Here is a 20,947-nt window from a genome sequence, read left to right as displayed (position 1 = left end):
AACTACAAAATCTTGGATAAGACCGAAACAAAATAATGTTCTTTGGATATTCGGCTTTAATTTAAGCAGTGGTTCGTGAAAGTTGACAAACTCAGAAGCTGACAGACATATATATAGGTACAGGTTGCATTTCTGCGAAAGCTGACATCAGCTGACATTTAACACACGAATCAAATTACGATCAAACTTGTAAATATCACGGCTAGCGTTAAAAAATAATAAATTCGCAACGAACGACTAATACCGTTACGATCGATCACTTAATTCCGAAACATCGCAGAATAAATGTAGATACATACATTTACCTATACAATACCCAAGTATTAAGTACCGCACTGCACGCACAATATGCGTATACATACGTACGTATATGTTACTTTAAATTTCGATTATTTGATAGAGAAACTGCAATGGTAGTACTTTTATCGCGTAAATATCGATAGCATTTCTTAATCAGTGTCTCGTATTTTTGTCATTAACGTTGTTACAATTTTATTACTTTTACTGATCTTCGTCGTCGTTCTCGTTACACTTGCGATTAATTTTTTTTCACGGATAATAAGACCTCGCGGGCCGTGCATGGAATAACCGTACGAGCTAATATGTTTTTGATCTTGTTAAAGCATGAACAATATACCTTTATGCTAATAATCTATGAGCTAATCTACGATGAGTAAAATCGGACTAGATTTGTACATTAAAAATGATGTAATTTTATGTTAAAACTATCCTACTCGAAGCGGTACGCGTGTAGTACTTGGCTATGTTATTCAAGCGAATATAAGAAAAACGTGGATGACTCCTTCGTTAACGAATACGTATGATACTGTCGAGACTTCGTTCTTGTAAATCGTCTATATGCGGGTAAAAAACAGAACGAACGCTACTATTTGTGTGGGTGTGCGCGAACGCCTGTCATCTTATGATTTACTGGCGGTGGAGTTATCGGTTTCCCTTAATTTTTCCGTTTTATCAGTAAATTCCTTTGAATGATTTTTAGTACTTCTCTCCTTGTAGTCTCGTCGATAATGATGATTGTTATGATGGTGGTGATGATGGTTGTTATCGCTGTCCTTGTGATCCGTTTGTGAACCTTTCCCTCGATATTTTTGATTACCTTCGTCGCGATAATAATTACGATGACCACGGGATCGATAGCACATCGATTCGAAAGGCATCCCTCCATCCTGTTTCGCGTTGCCGTTTTGAAGTTGCGGTAATGAATCCACCTCCATCGACTTGTAGTGCCGATTTCTTCCATTTCTACAACAGTTCGTATTAAGAACAAGATTATAAAGGAGAATCGCTGGGAAAGTAGAGAAGAAAGTAAATATATCGTCGATATGATTCTATACCTTAAGGATCTATGATGCCAGTGCCTTTGATTCTGTAATGGTGGGAATACATGAGGAGTTTGTTCTTGCGAGCTATCCGTAGGCGATCCGCGACTATGACGACTAGTATTACTGTCGCGTGATCGAGCTCCTTTATTACCATTGGCACTCGTTGAAGCTGCTTTCAGCCTCGCGATCTCTTCTTTCTGATCATCGTTCTGTGCGCGCAAGCGTTTTATCATCGCCTCCGCGCCATCCAAGCACGCGACTAAATCCGCTCGAACAGGGTCCAGTCTATCCCCTACCTGGATCCCCACGTCCACCGTAGCCTCCTTGGTCGTCGTTCGTTCTTCCGTACAACTAGCTTTCCTGTAACAAACGGGTTTCGTCGAACGTTCTTCTAACGATTCGGTTTCACTGGCGCCGGTCATGACTAACTGTTTTTGCTCTTCGACAATCTCGGTTAATTGCTGATTCTGGGTTTTAGCCTCTTGTAGAGATAACTTGGTGTCTTGTAGTTCCTTCTCCAAAAGTTCTACTTGTAGCGGAGTTATGTTTACGCATATTGGGCTACCCTATAAAAAGAGTCGATATCAAAACGTGTTACAACTTTTCCTTCGATGGTCACTTACCTTTTGTTTTGCAAACCCAGTTCCATTGTCTTCGGGAGAAGAAGGACTGCTAGGTACATAAGTGGATCCTTTCGAGAATACCAATTGAAACTGTAAGTCTGTGTAAAAAAGAAAGAATGCGTGTTAGGACACAGAATTCCGTTGTTAATATGCGATGGCAAATCATAATCTTTACCTCTATTCTTCTGGCGCAACGATTCGACTTCTTGGTGCAAGGCTACCAAAGTTGCCTGATGTTGTTCTTGTAAAAATTTCATATTTTGTTCCAGTTGAGCTACTCTGTCGAGATTTATGGCTTGATGCCTCGCATTTTGGTTTATGCCATCGTTTCTCTCCGTTAATGCTACTATATCCGAGGGTGACTTCTTTCCCTGAAAACGAATCTTGTACGACTGCACCCACAATCGAGATGTTTCCGTTCGCTTCCTTTTAAACAAAAGATAGTCGATACTTACTTGGGGAAATGGTACAGTTGGTAATTTAACCAACATCGTGGATGCCATTTTTTGGAAATCCTATTCCTACTTGCGGGTCGAAGACATAAATACTTGCTTATAATAAAATACGGCTATACGAGTTTGACGATACACAAGGAGAGTTGTGTGCGATACACGAACAACTAAATGAACTGTTTCGCTATGTTAAGCAGGTTCCCATTAAAAACTTGTCATTTTCTCGATATCTGAAATAAATCGTGATAGGTGATTGACGATTCGTAAATAATCAAACGGATGTGGAAGGAAACGGACATTGTTTTATCGTTGATTACGAATTAGGGATGATACACCTGCTGTGTCGAGTATTTGTTCTTCAACTTCTCATAAAAATACATATGTACGTAACGACAAGGGATGAATACGAATAAGGTGAGCGTGAGCAGTAGCAGCAGTAATGATACTAGAAGGAGGATCGGGATAAGCGAGATAAATCAAAGGATTCGTCCAAAACGTTTCAACTATGTTCCGTCATACGTTACCGAATCCTATTTGAATTTCCAGACGTTTCGCTTCGTGATAAAAGCCGAAAAATCGACGATACGCAAGTAATCATGGGCCAGGCGAAGCGTGATTCTGCGCCTGAATTTGCGCCTGACGTCACGTACCGCTAACCAACGAACGGTAGTTGGTTCTAGCAACAATTTCGCGACTAGCTACCACTGCGTACGCCGATGAATCGTCGACAACTACGAACTCGATTGCATCCGAAAGACACGCGATTAAAAATGCAGGGACACGTATCACGAGTCGCGGTGTCAGTGAACGGTCAGGACTTGGCACGGTAGAAATTCGCCGATACCAGAGCGCGCGAATGGAAGATGTTCCGGTTCGACTACTTGCCGATTTTAAATGTAACCGCGCAAAGGTATAGATCGTCAGGTCGGCTACATTCAGATTACGCAGGACAAAACTCGTTGGCTACCACGGCCGCGGCACTGGCACCTGTGCCTGTGTCAGTTTTCTATGTCCTTGCGCACGGTATACTTATTGATCCAGCGATACTTAACGAATATCTGCCACCTAATAGTAATAGCGGGCAAACACGCTTCAACCACACCCACATTTATCGCGACACCTTATACTCTTAATTCGTATATATTCCACTTTCGGTTCCGAACACTGTCTGACGCTTACGCTGTACGTATTTAATTCGTACGACCGTATAATTTCGGAAATTGACACAGATACCTACCAGAGTTACCGGCTGCGACTGCAACTGACAATGATATCACGTACAAATGCATGCATGCATGCGCTTTACGATGGTATGCGATGACAGCTAACGGAACCAGTTGCAGCTGTAGCTGTAATAGTGTTCGAAATTTGACGATGTGTACATTGTCGATAAGTCGTTAAAATAATATCGAGACAGTTTAAGATGCTAATTTAACTCCTGTTCGAAGATCGAATATAAAGCAATTTTTTAACTTTCTTCTTCTATATTATTACCCGAAAACAGGTAGCTTTACGGTACGTTTTTCCGAAGATCGTATATACTTACCCTTTGATATGTGTTTTTTATCGCGACGTCGAGTGAGAACGTGGGAAAATTGAATCCGCCAAATTTCGATCTAACCAAGGAGGAATGTCTTTCGTAATAGAAAGCCGAACGACCAATGAAATAAATAATAAAGACAGGGAACATTTCCTTTCCTTAGAGATGAAGGAAGATTATAGCTTTAAGGTACTCGTATACGCGGATTATCGTTATTATTGATCATTAGGACGACGTGAACAGATCGACGATAAGCTTATGATGTAAAATGATGTTTCGTTATTACAGTACATACCCGAAAGTCATTTTAAACATATAGTAAAAAATGTACAAAGGCAGAGACGTAAAGAGGACGAGGAGCGTATTTGGGCTTCATTCGTTAAAGAACAGGAGTTAAATAATTTGAGGTTTGAGAAGAACGATGTCGATCGCTCTTTGCAAAGTATGAAGGATCTCTTGCAAGAAAACATGCAGGACGTGGATAGAGAACTAAAAAGACTGGAGGAAGACGCCCTCCCCGAGAGGACCAAAGGAACGCGCGAGACTCAGAAATGCGACGATAAGAACGAAACGATTTACACGAAAGTACGTACGATCTTATAATTTCGATATAGAAAGTGAACTAATCTTTACCCGTATGACAGGTGGACAGTAACGAAAATGATTGTTCGAAGGCTATAGCGTCGACGAAGAACAAACATGGAAAGAGTACCAACGCCAACGTTTCAACTCGAACCATGTCCAGGGCCAACGATATTTCCACCCGCAAAGAATCCGAAGCGCTAAAAATAGTTTTCAGATCCGAGGCTAAAAAATCTCTGTCCGATTCTTCTTTCACGGAGAAGAGATCGTACACGAATCAACTTCTTCGCGCGACCAATGATTTCGCTAATAATTCCGATACGGATTTTAGCAACTACAGAGACGACGACGTCATTTATGTGGAACCGGATCCCTTTACCGTGCAAAAGCTTCTGTCTATGCAAAAGAAAATTGTCGAATTATTGGATGAAATTTTATTTAGACTATGCAGAATTCCTTTGCCGGATGGCGACAACGATTTGAAAAGGAGGCAACAGCAAACGTTGGAGTTCGCTATAAGATTTTCGAGAAACTATTTGTATAATCTGAACAGACTCGTATCAAGTATCGAAGGACATGTGAAAGGCGTGTCCTCTCGGATAGGACTGAAACAATATCATAGAAATGTCGCATTTCATCAAGATATGATCAAGCAAAAACTAATCACTGCTCATCAACTACTGGTGCAAGCTCTGACCGCTTATTCGAAGCATATTCCAAACTCCATCGTCGAGGGTCACTCTACGAAACTCCAGGACGTGTTGCAGATCGTCCGCAGCTTGACGAACACTTGCGACAAAATCGAGATCTCTACCAGTTACTACTGTTCGGGAGATACCACCGCCGTACCGTTGGTAATGCGCGAACAACAGTTTAATCCTCATTGCGTTATGGTTTATGTTTATACGAATCGTGTTCGATGTAGAATGCTGCTCTCTGCTGCAGGGGAAGACGCTTCAAGATAAGTGCGATGCTATTTTATCTCGATTAAAGTTAAATTTAGAAGAGAGCAATTGCAAGAACGTCGAATCGACGGTAAACGTTACGCGAATACCTTCGAGTACCAAGGGTCGTTCCAACAGAAAAAATTTATCCAGCCGATTAAGCATGTACAGTATGGACATTAAACTATCTAAGAATAACCAAAAGAGAAGAAACGATTCGAAAAGAAAAAGTATTCGAGATTTTGTCCTTCGTCCTTTGTTTTACGTTACAAGACTAAGCGTATGCTTTTCAGGCTGCGTTCGTCAGAAGGACACTGGGAGTAACGTTAAAGATGTGAAAAGCCTCCACGCTCAACATTATTCGTTACCGGAACTATTGTATCCCAGCCCTATAACACACACTTCCTCTTCCAGAGAAGTCGCTCAGGTCGACAGCGATGTGAAGAACACGAACTATTCAAAAGAGGACGATATCGCGACAATGATGGATGGATTAGAGATAGATTCGGAAAACGTAAGACTCGTTTTACTTTCATCGTTCATAAATAATTACGATCACTTTGACGACGGTGACGGCCGATTTTACAGGATAGTTATGTACAAGTTCAAACTAAACGTAAAATCGTAACGAATGCCGATGAACAATCTGCTACTGTACAAAAGATATCGCCTACGGACACATCGAAGTTAACGGCAAACACGAAAGACAAAACGGGAAGGAGTATCAAGGTGGATAGCGAGGCGAACGAGGATGATTTAGTCAAAAAAGTATCTACGATCACCAAAGAACATTTGGCTACGTTAGCTCCTGTGATAAACGATTTACTGAACGATCTCATTCCGAAGAAGGTAATGTTCATCATGGTTTCTGCACGAACCAACTCGTTAGCTTGTATCAAGGATTTTGTGTCTACGATTGTTTTGTGTTCTCCAATAGCAAAAGCAAATTGAAACGCAACCGGTATCGGGAACGTCCGTGGAAACGTTGAGAGAACTTCTACAGAAATTCCAGTCTCCCAAAGATTCGGATACAAAGGCACCTATAACGGACGAAAATCGAGAAGGCAGACCTTACAAATCGAAGAAAGGGTAACTACAGAGTAGAAAATCGACTGGGCAACGTTTTGTTTCAGAGATAAGGTTTTTGACTGTTAAAGACTTAATTATTTTATTTGAATCTCCGACAGGCTAACCAGCGAAACTGAAAAACGCGATGAGAACGTTCAACTGATCTGCGTATCTTCGACGGAAAGAGTTTCGAGAATGACACGGTGCGATGCTTCATGTCAATCGGAGTATAGGATCGGATCAAAGGTAAGCGATAGTGTATTGAATCGTCAACGAAATCGTTCGACGGTTACCGTCTGATTTCATCATGAATTTTCAGGCCCCTAATAGCAAAAACTTGGCAGATCCAAATGTTAACCACACAACGAATCTAATCGTTTCAAAACAAGTGGAACTACTGTTCCTGGCGTACAGATCCGAGTATAGAAAGCTGTGCCGATCGAAGCCGATGTATTCCAGCAGTACGCAGAACAAACCTTGGGACATCGTGGCATGGTATGGGTATTTAGATAGAAAGATACATATATTTCCTGTGGTACATTTATAACGATCAAATGAATCGTTGAATAGGGTTTCCGACAAATTGATAGAAGAGTTGATAATCGAAATAACCGAAGAATTACAGATGGACGATATAATCGAGAAAATGTTTAAGATGGAATTTCGAGAGTTTTAAAAACGATGACGTTTGTTCGCAGTGGATCCAGGCGAAGCATCACATTTACGAAGCAAGCAACTTTTCAAAGACTTTTTATTTAAAATACAATTTTTTAAATAAATTATTACTTTGTATATTGACGCGTAGTTCACTTATTTTTCCACTTTCCACGATATTCGCAAAGCACGGTAGCCATAGATAGGACTGCCGACCGCCGTGAGCACTCTCATTTCCTCCTTGTTCTTATCTATTTCGTTTATCGTTCTACAAAATAAACGACGTTCATATGTATGAATGAACTAGACAGAAAAAGTATTGTATCTCTATAGGATTTGGAGATAGCAATCGATGGACAATCTATAAATCAATTACACACATCGAAAACTCTTAAAGTGGAAGAAGAAGACACAATAGAAGTTTATCAGCAATCCATTCAGCCAAATCTGTGAATGATAGGGTTTCGGCACGTGGCTACTGGCCAGTGCGTCAGTGTCACTACTATCTTTATATGCTAAATAACTAACTTCGAGGTTAGCTTTAGCATCCATCAACAGTTACATAAAGTGAGAATCGTCTGATTATTCGAAAACGCGATAAACGTGATATTGAAATAAAGATAGAAAGAAAAATTGGAAGTCATATATAAATACAGAAAATGAGACATACCGTTTTAAAGCTATACAAGAACTTATTGCGGTACGGTGAAAATTTGAAGTACACCGACAAAGAATATTTTCGATATAGAATTCGTAAGAATTTTAAAAAAAACAGGGATTTAATCGATCAAGCTGAAATTGATTTCCAACTACAGGTATATCGAATAACAAGTATAAGTTCGTACTTAAATTTCAATCGAATGCATTTTTGAACAAAACACGTAACGGTTTCGTTACTTAGTTATAACCTCCGTTAGCAGAATGCAGATCTAACTTTAGTTTTTCGTATGATCATTTCAGAAAGGGCAAAAACTATTGCAAAATCAACGAGTAGTGTAAATGCGTAATGTCTAGCCTCGTACAAAAATTATTAATTGTAAGTAGAACTTGTTTTGATCAATCCTGCGCTACTACTTGTGTGTTACCTTTGATCGATCAAAGAATAAGTAAGAATAATGTAAATGTAAATATAACTGAACAAATTCGATACAAATCGTATAAACGGTTTTTGGATTATTCGAAACTACCGAAACTCGAGGAAAACGAGCTAGAAGAACAGCACGTGAGAGGATCCGGACCAGGTGGACAAGCAACCAATAAAACGTCGAACGCGGTAATCTTGAAGCACGTGCCTACAGGCTTGGTCGTAAAATGTCACGAAACGAGGAGCCTGTCCCAGAACAGGAAAATTGCTAGAGAGCTGCTGTTGAAAAAGTTAGATAATCTAATTAACGGCGAAGAGTCTCTCGAAAAACAAGAGGAACGATTAAGCAAAAGAGATTCCATCAAGAAGCAACAAAAACAAAAGAAGATGACAGATTTGAAGAAAGCGTTCGAAGAACGAGAAAACTTAAAATAATCAATAGAAATATGTAAGACATAAATAAGCAAGCGTTAAATAAAATGTAATCGAGTCGAAATCAGTTATCATTTTGCTTTTTACTTGAACGCGGTGACACGTACCTATATGTATGGAAGGATTCTTTAATATCTCTATCTTGTCAATTTTAATGAAAAATTCATATCTTTAATAGTCATCTCTGTTTTTAAATCACGAAAGACTTACATTAAATAGAAATAAAATATTTAGGTGGACCCCCGTGAGGGAATTCAATAGTATGTATACTGTGGCGCATCGATGATGCATATAGTTTCATTTCGGAAAGTAATCGTTACGCTAGATTACAATGACAAAGCTTTCACGCAGCCTTGCGCATTCTCCGTGTGGCCTGTTTTTATTACAAAGATGAAATTAATTCTTGTCTTACGCACGTGTACGCCCACACGTATCATCAACGATTCCGCCTTGACTCACCTTAGTCTTTGATAAATACAATATTGTTAATAAGAATTAACGACGCCAAGACGCAAATGACAAAATAGTAGGCAGCGACGATACGTCTTTTCGTATGTATATATGTATTATACGTATGCGTGTATATATGTACATGTGAACGCGTACGTATGTCGAGATGTAAAGTAAAATAATACATGAGTCGAGAAAGCGCGAAGACTGCGTTTAATTGATGATGCTCGCCGATGCTCTCCGAGAACAGGGAACTCTCTTACGATACAAAAGAAACAAGCTAACGACGTTAAGGAAAAAACGAAGAAAACCATATCGATGGTGGTGCGCCAGTGTGTTAAATACTATTCTACGTACACAAATATTTTATACATAATGTACATGTGTTGGTAAAATGTATATCGTATATTATCGCGTATAGATTAAATTTCAACAATGAGATATCTTTCCATAAAAAAAACCGTATCTCGATTCTGAAACTTAAACTATAACGAAAATCTTATCGAGGATTTCAGCTATTTTTCAACCATCTCCCGAACTGACCGCGATTGGTCTTCAAACGTTTTTTCGGTGGCAGAGCGATTGATCTCGGCGAACTGGAACTTCTTAACCGTCTATTGCTCGCGACAGTCACCGAGAGAATATTATTATGGTCCATTTCGACTTGATCGTCGATCTTCATCATTCTAACGACGGGTTGGAACTCGATGCTCGACCGTCTATGTTCCAATTCCGAGGGTGCAACAACGGCGGGAGTGACGCGACCCGATAAGGCGCAATCGACGTCCGAGTCCCGTGCTTCCGACGGCACGGACCCCCCTTGCTGCTGCTTCATACCTTTCGCAGCTTGTTGCCTTTTACACGTAATACTTAAATAGGATAGGTCCTTTTTACAATGTTCCTCGTTCTCGTACACTGCGTCCGAGGTTACATCGTTCCTTGGTCGTTTCCTCGAAACGATCCGTTTTCGCGAATTCACACTACTCCTTTTGTACACGTTGTCGTGATGGCGACAGCGATGGTGGTGATCATGATGATGGAGCCGGTGTTCGATCTCGGAATCGGGATTCTCGGAGTCAATCTTCTGTGGCTGCTGCTGAGGTTGCCGCTTCCTCGGCAATCCATTGGCAGTAGCGTTATTGTGATGTTTCCTAGAGACGATCCCAGGATCTACGTCTTTTCTGCACACGATCTCCTGATTCTCGCGTTCCATACGAGAATCACAACTTTCGGAGGATGTATTATTGTCACGCTGTCTCTTTTTCACGTTCACCACTTTCGGAATAAAACGTCTATCCGATATAGAATGAACGTCTTTTCGAAATACATTCTCGTGATTTTGGTCGTTTCCTGGATCATTCTCTGAGATCTCCTCCGTTTCTGACAAATGCTTCCCAAACGCGTAATCCTTATCAATGTTCGATACGAAATTTCTATCAGTCTCGTTGCGCGTAATGGAAACATCGAGGTTTGATTCGATTACGTTCGTCGTCACTTCCGATACCGAATTATCAGGAACCTCTTCCACGGCAGTAACTTTCCCCTCGTCTTCTTCGCTCCGCGTGTTCGGAGGCACGTTTCCCGTGTATCCCTCGAATAATCGTTCGTCGCTTTTCTTCCGGTCGAGGTCATCGCCACTGACAACCATCGTGTTTACGTTAGTGTCGGGTTCACTCGCCAACGGAGAACGACGACGACGACCAGGCACATTCGCGACTTGCGTCACATTGCAATCTTTGTCGGTCGGTTGTACGAGATTCTTCTCCAATGGATTACCTCCACGGTCGGGATTCGCGTCTGTCGAAATTTTATTCTGAATTTGCTGCCTCTTCTTCAACTTGTTTCCGGGCCAACCGGTTCTATTTTTCCTCTTTTTCCTTCGCTTCAACGGTGACGATTCGACGTTCGTCTCGCCGCACTCCGAACTTGCGCAAGATGAATTCTCTAAATAGTTGATCATCTCATGACAATTCTCCAGCAGCTCTACCAGATTCGGGGGCGGTCCACGGGGAACGCAGACCGGTTCGCAAAGATTCAATTCCATCTGCATCGCGACGTCCGGTTCGGTCTCTTCGTCGAATTCCAGCTCCTCGCTGGGCTCGTTAAACATTTCGTCAATGGACTTGATTTTTTCCCTCAATTCTTCTTCTACATCCGACTTCGCCTCGACTTTTTGGCGATACGGTTTTGGCATGTTCGGCTGTAATTTGACCGGTGGCTGACACTCGTCTATCGTGTAAAAGTTCGTGGACTGTTGTTGCTGTTCCCTTTTTCTGATAATTGTCGACATTATAGCCAACGTCGAGGCGTGACAACGAGGACTCTTTCGTGGAGATCGTCCGATAGAGCCCGTCATCGTCGTGTTGCTCCGACCTCCGCGACCTTTCCTCTTGTTCTCGACTCTGCTGTTTTGATTCTTCGCTAGGATCTCGTGAAAATTGTCAATCTCATACGGTAGAAGGAACGGTTTTTGCGTATAGCCCTCGCTAAAATAATGCCAATACTCTGCTCCTTCGTCCTGCCGCTGGTAGGTCTGATACCACGGTTCGGATTTCGGTGCAGCTTCGAAGGAGAATTGCATTTTCTCAACCTCCGGCGACGGTTTGGACGGATACACCTTCTCCGTGTCCGATGACTCGGTCTTCACCACGATCGTTTCCCCCCCGTCGTTCAGTTGTGGTTTTCCAGCTTCCGATTGTTCGCTGTTTGTGACTCGCGGTTCGTCGATACCGGTCAAAGGTGCTTGATACCTCAATCTGCTTCCAGGTACCTCGAACTTGTAATAATCGACGTTGTCCTTGATAAGCGCCTCTGCTTGAGTGCGTCTTCTCTTTCTCGCTCGTCCCAAACCGAGAGAATCTTGAGAATGATCATCCTCGACAGCAGCGTCCGGCTTCACGGGCGAACTGGAACTCAGAAACGAACTAGGGCACGAAACAGAATTCACGGAATCGTTGCACTCGCTCTCGGTATCCCTCGGTAACACGCTACTTTGTTCACCGTCGCTTATCTCACTGGAGTCTTCACGTTTAATCTCTCCGAACATAAACGACTCTGCCTCATCGCTCAACAACGACAATTCCGACTTTCTTACACGTTTAAATCGTACAACCACTGGCTTTTCACTAGATGGCACATCTTCCTTCTTCTCTTCATCGTCCGCGTCATCCTCGTCCCTTTGCATTAAGCATTGTGAATTACTGTTCGGCAAAGCACTCGACCTTAACTTATTTCCTAACACTTCCACTTTGTAATACGCGCGATTGTCCTCGATCAAACGTTCCTCGACGGACAACCTATGTCGTCCTCTGACGCTCCTGTTGCCACCGACGCCGAGGCCTAGACCGACACCTCTTCTACCCGCTTTACAGCATTTCAACTTCTCTTCCTTTCCAGCTTCTCCATTTTTCTCCGTCTCCGGCGGTTCGTCGACCGGTTTCCGTTCATCGTTTGCAGCGTGACCGTTACAAGCAGCATCGCGTACCATGTTCCCATCGTCATCGCCGCCCTCGCGTTCTTCCGAAACCAGTTTCTTGTTCTCCGATCGCGTTTTAAAGGCATCATTTCTAGGCGACACTCTAGGATGCGAAACTTGAATCGTACAAAGACGTTCGTTCGACGTCGTGCTTAGAAGACTTTCGGTGCATCCGTTCTTAACACTTCCGTTGATTTGATCGTGGCTTTTATTCTTTATGGGAGTTCGATCACGCTGCTTACTTCCGATGCCGTTCTCCTCGGTGTTGCAAATGATTGTTCTTTGCGTATCTCGACCAGTGGTACGTTTACGTTTATCGCAAACGGTGACATCGCAGGTTTCTTCGTCGCAGCATCGATTATCCTCGAACTCAGTTGAGAATGATTTGATCTTGTATTCGTTCGATGGTTGCTTCGCAGCTTTTAATCTGGCCTGCTCCTCCGTGGCGAACTTCTCATCCGGGTCGTCCTCTTCGATCCATATCGTCCCCTTTGATCGTTTCTTTATGGTGAAACCTTCGAACTTATCGTAAAACTTTTCCGCCTTGTCGGCTTCGTGCCACGGACTACCTTTTGATCTTAACAAATGTCCACTTTCGTGTTTCGCGCGAGTACGTAAATTGTGAGGTGAGCTTAGTTTCAAGTTAAGGTTCCTACGCGCACCATTGTACTGTACCATCTTCGTATCGTCACCAACTTCAAAGTCGTCTAAACTCGTCGCATTTTTATCTACTTTCCCTTCTGTCGGCAGTACCGTGTCGTGAAGTTTACGATCTCCGTTTGAAAATAAATTGCAGTCTTTCCTGCAAATCATACACAGATTAATCACAAGATCTATATACAAACGTTTACGAATGAATGAACGATGATATCGTCGTACGTACTCTATATCCTTTCCTCTATTCAGTTTTAGGAACGCTTCGACATTGGCTCCCGCGTTTATCAACGTATCCAAAGACAGGAAATTGTCGTCGTTTCGAACGAAGCTAAGATGCTGGTCTGTCTGCACATGTTTGCTTAGGTCTCGGTAAGCGATATGACAAATTTCGCAATAACCGGAAGCTATTTGTTCTGTTCTTCGAGCACGAGCAGCAGTAGTTCGTGGTCGCCGAGTCATTTCTTTATCCTGTTGGTTTTTAGAGAAAAATCTTCCTGAATGATCGTTAATCCTTATTGACTAAAAACCGCGTAACTTTAAAAATCGTACCTCCTCTTTGTTCGTGGTTTGAATACCGCCCTGATTTTCCTTTACTTCCTTCCGCAATTTTTCTGCTTTCTCTCGCTTCTTCGAATTGAAAGGACAACTACCTGGATCTCCGTTTAAATTCAACGTTGGCCACACGGACAGTTCAACAAATACGGGTCTAGTGGCTCTGTGTGCAAACATGTAATTTTAAATAGCAGCGATTCGAATGCTACACACCTATAACGTGAGCCAGTGACGACGTACCTGTGAAGCGATTCGAACTTTAAGTAAGGACCCTTGAGATGTTTCACCCTTAGCTCTTTAGCGGTCTGATCTTGATTCGGATGTCTCGGATCTTTCCCCGAGTTATGCGTATCTTTGATAGACGCGTATTTTCTGTCGAGCCAAGCTTGAAGCTTGTCGATCGCCCAAATAGGAATTCCCCAACTTTGGGCGTTATAAAGTGGATCCACGGAACACTGTTGTGGCTGTATCAGAGCACGCTCCAACATTGCCTCCACCCGCGATTTCTATAAATCGTTCGATCATCTCGTATCAAGCGTATTCCGTGAATTCGTGTCGCGATCAGTAACGCTATAGAATATTCAATGGGATACTTACGGATCTTTGGCCAGTTTGCCCACCCCGTAGATTGGTCGCGTTACTCAACGGGCATTCGGGACTAAAAAAAGGCGTCGTAGGAGTTGGCATGGGAGTCGGAGTTCCTAAACTCCTCAGCGAGGGAGGACCCCCGCTGCCTCCGCTGGCACAACCCCATTTATGTTTCTCCAAGTTTACGCAACCAGTTTTATCTACTCTGTCACTGACCACCAGGTTTACGTCCTTCACTAAAAATAATTCTATTACCTGGAAAAGAACATTCGATAAAAAATTCGATGGACGAGAGAGTCGAGGAGACCGCCTGGTCAAATGGATGGTATCACCGAGAGAATGTTTGAAATGTTTAAAGACGCGCGCGCTTTAATATCGGTAAACTGTGCGTAGCGCGAGTGCGAACAGGTATCGAAGTAAATACCTAAGCGAACAAAGCGATGCGAAACGAAACGAAGCGGAAGGGACAGAGAAAAGAAACGGAACGAAAAGAACGAGGAAGAAGGGGAATGACGACGTCGATGAGAAACGAAAGGCGGAAGAAAATGCAGAGGACAAAGAAGAAAAGTAGTTGTTGACTGTTTGCTGGTAAAACTTACGAAGATGAGATTTCTGCGGTTCCCTTAGTGAATAGCTACTCTGTAGACTCTAGACAAAGCACGGACACTTTGTGATGAGAACAGGACGAAATCGTCGACTAGTGCACGTTCACATCGCGGTATGCCGACGTTGAGCAATTTCGTCTTCTTGTCGAACTCGATTTACGCGCGACAAGGAGCGCTATCAACCGAGCTCGCGGAAGCGCCGACCGTGCGTGTGTGCGACGGAGACGATATTCGGCCAGTCAACCGGATGGTCACCGCATCGTCGTAGATGCCACACTTTTAATCGTAGGCTAAATAGTGTTCGACGAATTCGAAACGACGCACACGTGGGTGGTCGAACATTAGAAACGACGACGAGTCGGGTAGCGTTTTTTATCGGTGAGCACACGCACGGTTTCATTCGACAGGAACACGAACAGTGTAATCGGCGAGTCTACGCTCGATTATCGTCGAGCTTTCTCGAAAGCCAGGAAGCAACTTCCTCGCCAACAGCACTGTTTATCGGTTCGCGAGTTCGCGAAATATTTCGGTGCTCGCATTGGATTCGACGTTCGTAACGCGCTTCCCGGTAAAACGAATTGCTGGCCGCGGGTTATAGGGTTACGGATAACGAGCTCGCGAGGACGTATCTCGAACGGCGAAACGAGATGTACTCGAGTAGAAAGAAAAAGAGCGTTCGGACGCGCGACGAGATCATTACTCGCGGGGGAGAACTGTCACGCACAAAATGGCCATTCGCCGTTAACAGCTTGGCAGACGAGCCTGGAGGCGGCGCTTTGGGTTCCCGCTTGCTCTCCGTCGACGAACACCGCTGCAAACAGTATACGGCTGCCCCGTCGAATGCATGAAAATTCTTTTTCCCCGTAATTTCCCGTCCATACTCTTTGTTTTTCGAACCACGACACAACGGTTGAAAGCAACGACGTCTGCCCCACTTCTCCCGTTATGTTTCTTGGCTCTACCTAAAGATGGCGTCACGCGACCCGGTTTTTTTCACCGATTATTTGTCAACATAGAACGGAACGACATCACCATGCGTATTTTACAACAAAGTACTCAGGCATCCTTTTAAAATTCTTTGATATTTTCGTAAATACTACGTTTTTCGATCCATGGCCAACGATTGTCCGATTCCGAGAATTGAACATTGATCGTTAACCGAAAAATACATGGCACTGGAATAGGCGGGAATCGGGAGTGTGGAATCGAAGTATGTAGAGAATAATGGGTGCGAGTGAGAGAGTCCACGAATAAACACGCCGAATACGTGACGAGTGGAGGGGAAGCGTGTATATGGGACGAGGAGAACGATCACATACCCACTACCATCGTATATTACATATGAATGCATCGAAAATACACGATTGATCATCGATCGCGTGTCGTGCCGTGAAAACGTACGGTTGAATAGTTTGGCAAATAAGTATCTCCATCCCACGCATAAATAAAAAATACTTACGCCTCCCAAATCCTTGATCTTCGCTTCTATTTTGGATGTGACAGCATGATTTTTGATATCCAAGTAAAACGATTTCCCTTCCAGTGGTTTTAAACTCTTTCGCGTAGAAGCATCTGAAATGCCACAAATATTTTCTTCGTCAGACTTGACGACGAATCGAAGCTAGATAGAGGTTCACTCAATACAATTATCATTAAAAGTTATCGTTTTATCTTCTGTCGCGTGCATTGTAAGTAAAACCGGTCAGTTAAACGTTTCCGTTACGAATCGAACAGTATTTCGACGATCGTATACACTAGTTTAGCTAAGCGTTAGTATACGTATAGTATACATTATACATATGTTGGACGTACGTGGGTGCTTTAACGTTTTTTCTCTTGGCGGCTGTTTCTGCTCTTGCTGAATTTTGGACGGCGATACCATTCCTACGCTATGCACTGCACAGACAATAACGATGCTTCAACGATACTTTTCTTTCACTGTACTTTAGTATTTTTAAAACACTTTCCATCCTCACGATTGTCCCGGGTATCGTCACTAATTTTCCTTTGCATATTTATCGATCATATCGTTTAATTATTTCGTAATTGATCGCATCACAGTGTGCATTGCACAATAATCAAATTCCAAGCGTCCAAACTTTTGTAAACTTGCCTTCGCGAGAGAGAGACTACATTTAACTAACTGGACTTTAACTGAATTGACTGATGCGTACGAACGGTGCGACTGAGGTTACTCGTTCACTCGTTTTCGTTATGCCCCGCGTTGTTCCTGACGAGTGACGAAGGTGGCGCGAGGGTGGCTGTTTGGGAACTTCAGGCAACTTTTCTTAACGTTCACAAGAAGGACAGAGAGAACAGTTTCTTTCTGGTATGAAGTAAGAACGACACTGGATCAGACTATCAGACATCATATTGATATCACTGACATCATCGTATTGCATCTTACATCTCACTGACGTACATATCGTACATATACATAGTACACACCAATACCGACGCTGAACCAAACTCCAAGCCCAACACAAAGGCTTTAGCATTGAATTTTTGGCAATTGGCAATGGAGATGCGAATGTAGTTCCTCAAAATGTCTGAGGCTGAATGCATTGCAGTACTTAGTGGATATTGCAAACAAACAGTAATAGCGACAGCAAACAAAGAATAACACGACGATGGATGCACGTAGACGTGACAGGGAACAAATCGGATTGTGTGGCGTTGATAGACTTTGGGGCAAATCACCGACGCGAATCGAGGAGTACGAAATTACAATCTTCCTACTATATAGCTTTATTTTTTGATAGCAAATTTGTAACCTGAATTCTTTATTTTTAATGTAGTTCTGACGACGATGAAGAACTCAATAAGTACAAAGATAACAGCATGCCAAGAGATAGGAAACGAAAACAAGAGATGAAAAGGAAGGTACGAAATAATATTTTCATATATTTCCAGCATGTACTTATTTGTGTATTTAAAATTATTCCAGAAAAGTAAGAAATTGAAGAAGGAGAAGAAAGCCAAGAAAGAAAAAAAGAAGAAACGCAAAAAGAAAAAGAAGAAGTCAGACAGTAGTTCTGAGAGTGAAACTGAAGAATTTGTGTGGGTAGAAAAGAATGGAGTTAATGACAAGGCTAAAGTTAAGAAGGGTTCGAGTTCTGGTGAAAGTGGTGACGAAGGCATAGTGGGTCCAGTTCAGAAACCACACGTGACGTTATCTGCTAAAGACTTCGGCAAAGCTCTTTTACCGGGTGAAGGTGCTGCTATGGCTGCATATGTTGCAGAAGGAAAACGTATACCCAGGAGAGGTGAAATTGGTTTGACTTCAGAAGAAATTGCTTCCTACGAATCTGTTGGCTACGTTATGAGTGGTAGCAGGTAAGCTATATTTCCAAAATTGTAAAACAGTAACGAAAATGGATCTCAATAATATGATGATATGATTTTTATTTTCTTCACAGACATCGGCGAATGGAAGCTGTCCGTATACGTAAGGAGAACCAGATTTATTCTGCCGACGAGAAACGCGCTTTGGCTATGTTTAGCAAAGAAGAAAGGCAAAAGAGAGAAAATCTTATTTTGGGGCAATTCAGAGAAATGGTTAATCAGAAGCTGGCTCAAGAACAGAAAAATAAGTGATAACTACTTTCTAAAACAGGATTATTTGAATTAATGTATATAATAATGTTGAGTAGAAAATATGAAGTACATGTGTATATATATATATTAACAACAATTGATTGTACATCTATCATATGCTACATTCATTCCTGAAGAGGAAAAGATTGAGTAATTGTCATTTCATCTAATTAACGACACTTTATTGACAAATATACCCGACATACATAAAAAGAAAGATATTTTTTATACCTTTTGATTGCTTTCCCAATCCAGCCATCCTCCAACATAATTGTACGCGCTAAAATATGAATAATACCATTAGAATTGGTACGTATGTTTGAAAACTTAAGAAATATTTCTGGTACATGAAGTTACTTTTCATATCCAAGCTTCTGTATTTCTTCTTGAACCATGCTACTCCTTTTGCCAGATCTGCAGCTCAAGATGATTTTCGTATCTTTCGAAGGTTTCTCTCTAGCAAATTTCTTTTTAAAATCATTTTCAGAGAGGCTTAGCAAAGTATTCGCAACTTCTCCCACTACAGAATTCGGTAATATGATCATCTAATACTTAAAACAATGTTTAGTTAAACGATTCTTGGACGTACTTGGAATATGAATACTTCCAGGTAGTTTTCCAGTTTCATCAATCTCTTCCTTTTCCCTAACATCAATGATTAAAACGCTACTATCATTCTGAGCTTTTAAAATTCCATTATAATCAACGTCAAGGGATCCTTTATCGGACATGGTCTTAATATCGGTATTAAGAAATGTCGAAGTTGTAAAATTTAAGGATAGCTGTACTAAAAAACAATACGTTCCATACATTGCAAATAAAATTGTAGATTTACGACGGAACATGCTACTTTGAGTTAAAAACTACTTTCAAGTATGCGAAACGAAATTAAAGATTCTTTTTTTGTATTGCCCATAACAATTTTTAGTTGATGGAGTTAACTATTTGCCCAACATTGTTTGTAAATTACCGTGTGTTAAAATTGTGTTGCACGAAGTAATTTTTAACAATTTATCCTGCGTAAATGTTCGCGATATAACTGATATAACGCATAAACTCTGAGGCGGTGATCTAGTAGAAATGAGTCTATAAAACTGACGTAATTTGCTGGAATTCATAATTAATTGCTGAGTATGGAACATGTTTGGTGCGTATGCAGCTACGTCACAACTAGGTGTAATCAGTGATGTAAGATTTGCGGAATTTCGATCGCCGCGCGTACGGTGAAGAAAAGTGGAACTAAAAGTCTTGATGTAAGATTTTGCGGATTTTTCCGCCCATAGCGTAGACCCAGTCTAGCATGCTGTTATGTCTTAGCTTTAAAGTTTGAACCTAGCCGCGCGCGTAATTTGAACGACGTACCACTATACGCGTAATTTTTCCGTATACGTGTATCAGGTAAACGGCAAGACCCAAACTGCAAACCTGCCCTTTAAATGCTCGTGTCTCGTGGATCCTTCGATGACCAGCAAACGCTTTCGCCTCAGCTCCTTCGTTTTCGCGTAAAGGGGTGCAAACGAGTCACGCTCAGCGATTGCACGTGCATATATAATTTTTTTTTAACAGCCATAAACATTTCAATGAATTTAACGAGATAACTGTATGTACTTTATATAATAACAATAATGAAAGTTGAATAATTAGTATGAAAAAATAATCTTATNATAAGATTATTTTTTCATACTAATTATTCAACTTTCATTATTGTTATTATATAAAGTACATACAGTTATCTCGTTAAATTCATTGAAATGTTTATGGTTGTTAAAAAAAAATTATATATGCACGTGCAATCGCTGAGCGTGACTCGTTTGCATCCCTTTACGCGAAAACGAAGGAGCTGAGGCGAAAGCGTTTGCTGGTCATCGAAGGATCCACGAGACACGAGCATTTAAAGGGCAGGTTTGCAGTTTGGGTCTTGCCGTTTACCTGATACACGTATACGGAAAAATTACGCGTGTAGTGGTACGTCGTTCAAATTACGCGCGCGGCTAGGTTCAAACTTTAAAGCTAAGACATAACAGCATGCTAGACTGGGTCTACGCTATGGGCGGAAAAATCCGCAAAATCTTACATCAAGACTTTTAGTTCCACTTTTCTTCACCGTACGCGCGGCGATCGAAATTCCGCAAATCTTACATCACTGGGTGTAATCAGTGCAACTGCAATGTGCAACGTGCAATCAGATGACAGAGTAAAGCTACTGAACACCCTGAACACAGACAATGAACATCACTTTCATCCAAGTATAGTTTCCATTAGAATCTACGCGTTCGCGTCAGTGAACCAGACTTAAATAAA

At 41.8% G+C, this 20,947-nt stretch overlaps 6 protein-coding genes and 1 long non-coding RNA gene across 15 annotated transcripts; 3 read left to right on the top strand and 4 right to left on the bottom strand.

The window, feature by feature from the left end:
• Positions 1-38: 38 nt before the first annotated feature.
• On the bottom strand, positions 39-3,751 carry LOC108632664 (basic-leucine zipper transcription factor A). Of its 5 annotated transcripts, none has more exons than XM_026810680.1 (7): positions 2,943-3,046; positions 2,422-2,863; positions 2,142-2,337; positions 1,967-2,064; positions 1,773-1,909; positions 1,356-1,703; positions 39-1,263 (listed from the first exon to the last, which is right to left on the bottom strand). In XM_026810680.1, exons 2-7 carry the CDS (start codon positions 2,467-2,469, stop codon positions 921-923), a joined length of 1,170 nt encoding a protein of 389 aa, XP_026666481.1. In that variant the 5' UTR covers positions 2,470-2,863; positions 2,943-3,046; the 3' UTR covers positions 39-920. The 5 variants fall into 5 exon arrangements, with proteins under 5 accessions (XP_026666481.1, XP_017892851.1, XP_017892852.1 ...); XM_018037362.2 differs by having other exon boundaries at positions 1,356-1,909; positions 2,422-2,648; positions 2,716-2,863; XM_018037363.2 differs by lacking the exon at positions 2,943-3,046 and adding an exon at positions 3,656-3,751 and having other exon boundaries at positions 1,356-1,909; positions 2,422-2,648.
• LOC108632663 (uncharacterized) lies at positions 3,263-7,344 on the top strand. 2 transcript variants are annotated; one of them, XM_018037360.2, is made up of 11 exons: positions 3,263-3,600; positions 3,923-4,147; positions 4,247-4,543; positions 4,603-5,394; positions 5,486-5,714; positions 5,778-5,998; positions 6,073-6,333; positions 6,422-6,573; positions 6,672-6,798; positions 6,872-7,047; positions 7,123-7,344. In XM_018037360.2, exons 2-11 carry the CDS (start codon positions 4,049-4,051, stop codon positions 7,226-7,228), a joined length of 2,460 nt encoding a protein of 819 aa, XP_017892849.1. In that variant the 5' UTR covers positions 3,263-3,600; positions 3,923-4,048; the 3' UTR covers positions 7,229-7,344. The 2 variants fall into 2 exon arrangements, with proteins under 2 accessions (XP_017892849.1, XP_026666476.1); XM_026810675.1 differs by having other exon boundaries at positions 5,486-5,998.
• Positions 7,287-7,768, bottom strand: LOC113463824 (uncharacterized). The gene is made up of 2 exons (XR_003388653.1): positions 7,587-7,768; positions 7,287-7,474 (listed from the first exon to the last, which is right to left on the bottom strand). It is a non-coding gene; the product is annotated as an uncharacterized LOC113463824 (long non-coding RNA).
• A 161-nt stretch (positions 7,769-7,929) lies between these two features.
• On the top strand, positions 7,930-8,791 carry LOC108632667 (putative peptide chain release factor C12orf65, mitochondrial). The gene is made up of 2 exons (XM_018037370.2): positions 7,930-8,021; positions 8,167-8,791. The coding sequence occupies exon 2, from the start codon at positions 8,213-8,215 to the stop codon at positions 8,723-8,725; it is 513 nt and encodes a 170-aa protein (XP_017892859.1). The 5' UTR covers positions 7,930-8,021; positions 8,167-8,212; the 3' UTR covers positions 8,726-8,791.
• Positions 8,792-8,867: 76 nt separating this feature from the next.
• Positions 8,868-17,221, bottom strand: LOC108632662 (uncharacterized). 2 transcript variants are annotated; one of them, XM_018037357.2, is made up of 7 exons: positions 16,862-17,221; positions 16,509-16,621; positions 14,454-14,699; positions 14,097-14,362; positions 13,854-14,019; positions 13,531-13,772; positions 8,868-13,449 (listed from the first exon to the last, which is right to left on the bottom strand). In XM_018037357.2, exons 1-7 carry the CDS (start codon positions 16,929-16,931, stop codon positions 9,684-9,686), a joined length of 4,869 nt encoding a protein of 1,622 aa, XP_017892846.1. In that variant the 5' UTR covers positions 16,932-17,221; the 3' UTR covers positions 8,868-9,683. The 2 variants fall into 2 exon arrangements, with proteins under 2 accessions (XP_017892846.1, XP_017892847.1); XM_018037358.2 differs by lacking the exons at positions 16,509-16,621; positions 16,862-17,221 and adding an exon at positions 15,044-16,473.
• A 29-nt stretch (positions 17,222-17,250) lies between these two features.
• LOC108632665 (NKAP family protein CG6066) lies at positions 17,251-18,863 on the top strand. Of its 2 annotated transcripts, none has more exons than XM_018037366.2 (5): positions 17,251-17,378; positions 17,491-17,765; positions 17,848-17,932; positions 17,997-18,385; positions 18,469-18,863. In XM_018037366.2, the coding sequence occupies exons 2-5, from the start codon at positions 17,680-17,682 to the stop codon at positions 18,644-18,646; spliced, it is 738 nt and encodes a 245-aa protein (XP_017892855.1). In that variant the 5' UTR covers positions 17,251-17,378; positions 17,491-17,679; the 3' UTR covers positions 18,647-18,863. The 2 variants fall into 2 exon arrangements, with proteins under 2 accessions (XP_017892855.1, XP_026666482.1); XM_026810681.1 differs by having other exon boundaries at positions 17,251-17,385.
• On the bottom strand, positions 18,812-20,876 carry LOC108632666 (thiosulfate sulfurtransferase/rhodanese-like domain-containing protein 3). 2 transcript variants are annotated; one of them, XM_018037367.2, is made up of 5 exons: positions 20,806-20,876; positions 19,617-19,832; positions 19,236-19,433; positions 19,004-19,166; positions 18,812-18,926 (listed from the first exon to the last, which is right to left on the bottom strand). In XM_018037367.2, the coding sequence occupies exons 2-5, from the start codon at positions 19,786-19,788 to the stop codon at positions 18,872-18,874; spliced, it is 588 nt and encodes a 195-aa protein (XP_017892856.1). In that variant the 5' UTR covers positions 19,789-19,832; positions 20,806-20,876; the 3' UTR covers positions 18,812-18,871. The 2 variants fall into 2 exon arrangements, with proteins under 2 accessions (XP_017892856.1, XP_017892858.1); XM_018037369.2 differs by lacking the exon at positions 20,806-20,876 and having other exon boundaries at positions 19,236-19,428; positions 19,617-19,708.
• Between the last annotated feature and the right edge of the window lie 71 nt (positions 20,877-20,947).

Source organism: Ceratina calcarata, unplaced genomic scaffold (assembly GCF_001652005.2).
Source record: "Ceratina calcarata isolate Rehan_Ccalc_2016 unplaced genomic scaffold, ASM165200v1 scaffold165.2, whole genome shotgun sequence".
NCBI classification, from domain to species: domain Eukaryota; kingdom Metazoa; phylum Arthropoda; class Insecta; order Hymenoptera; family Apidae; genus Ceratina; species Ceratina calcarata.
Note: the sequence above shows the minus strand (reverse complement) of the source record. Positions and strands in the feature narration are given on the sequence as shown.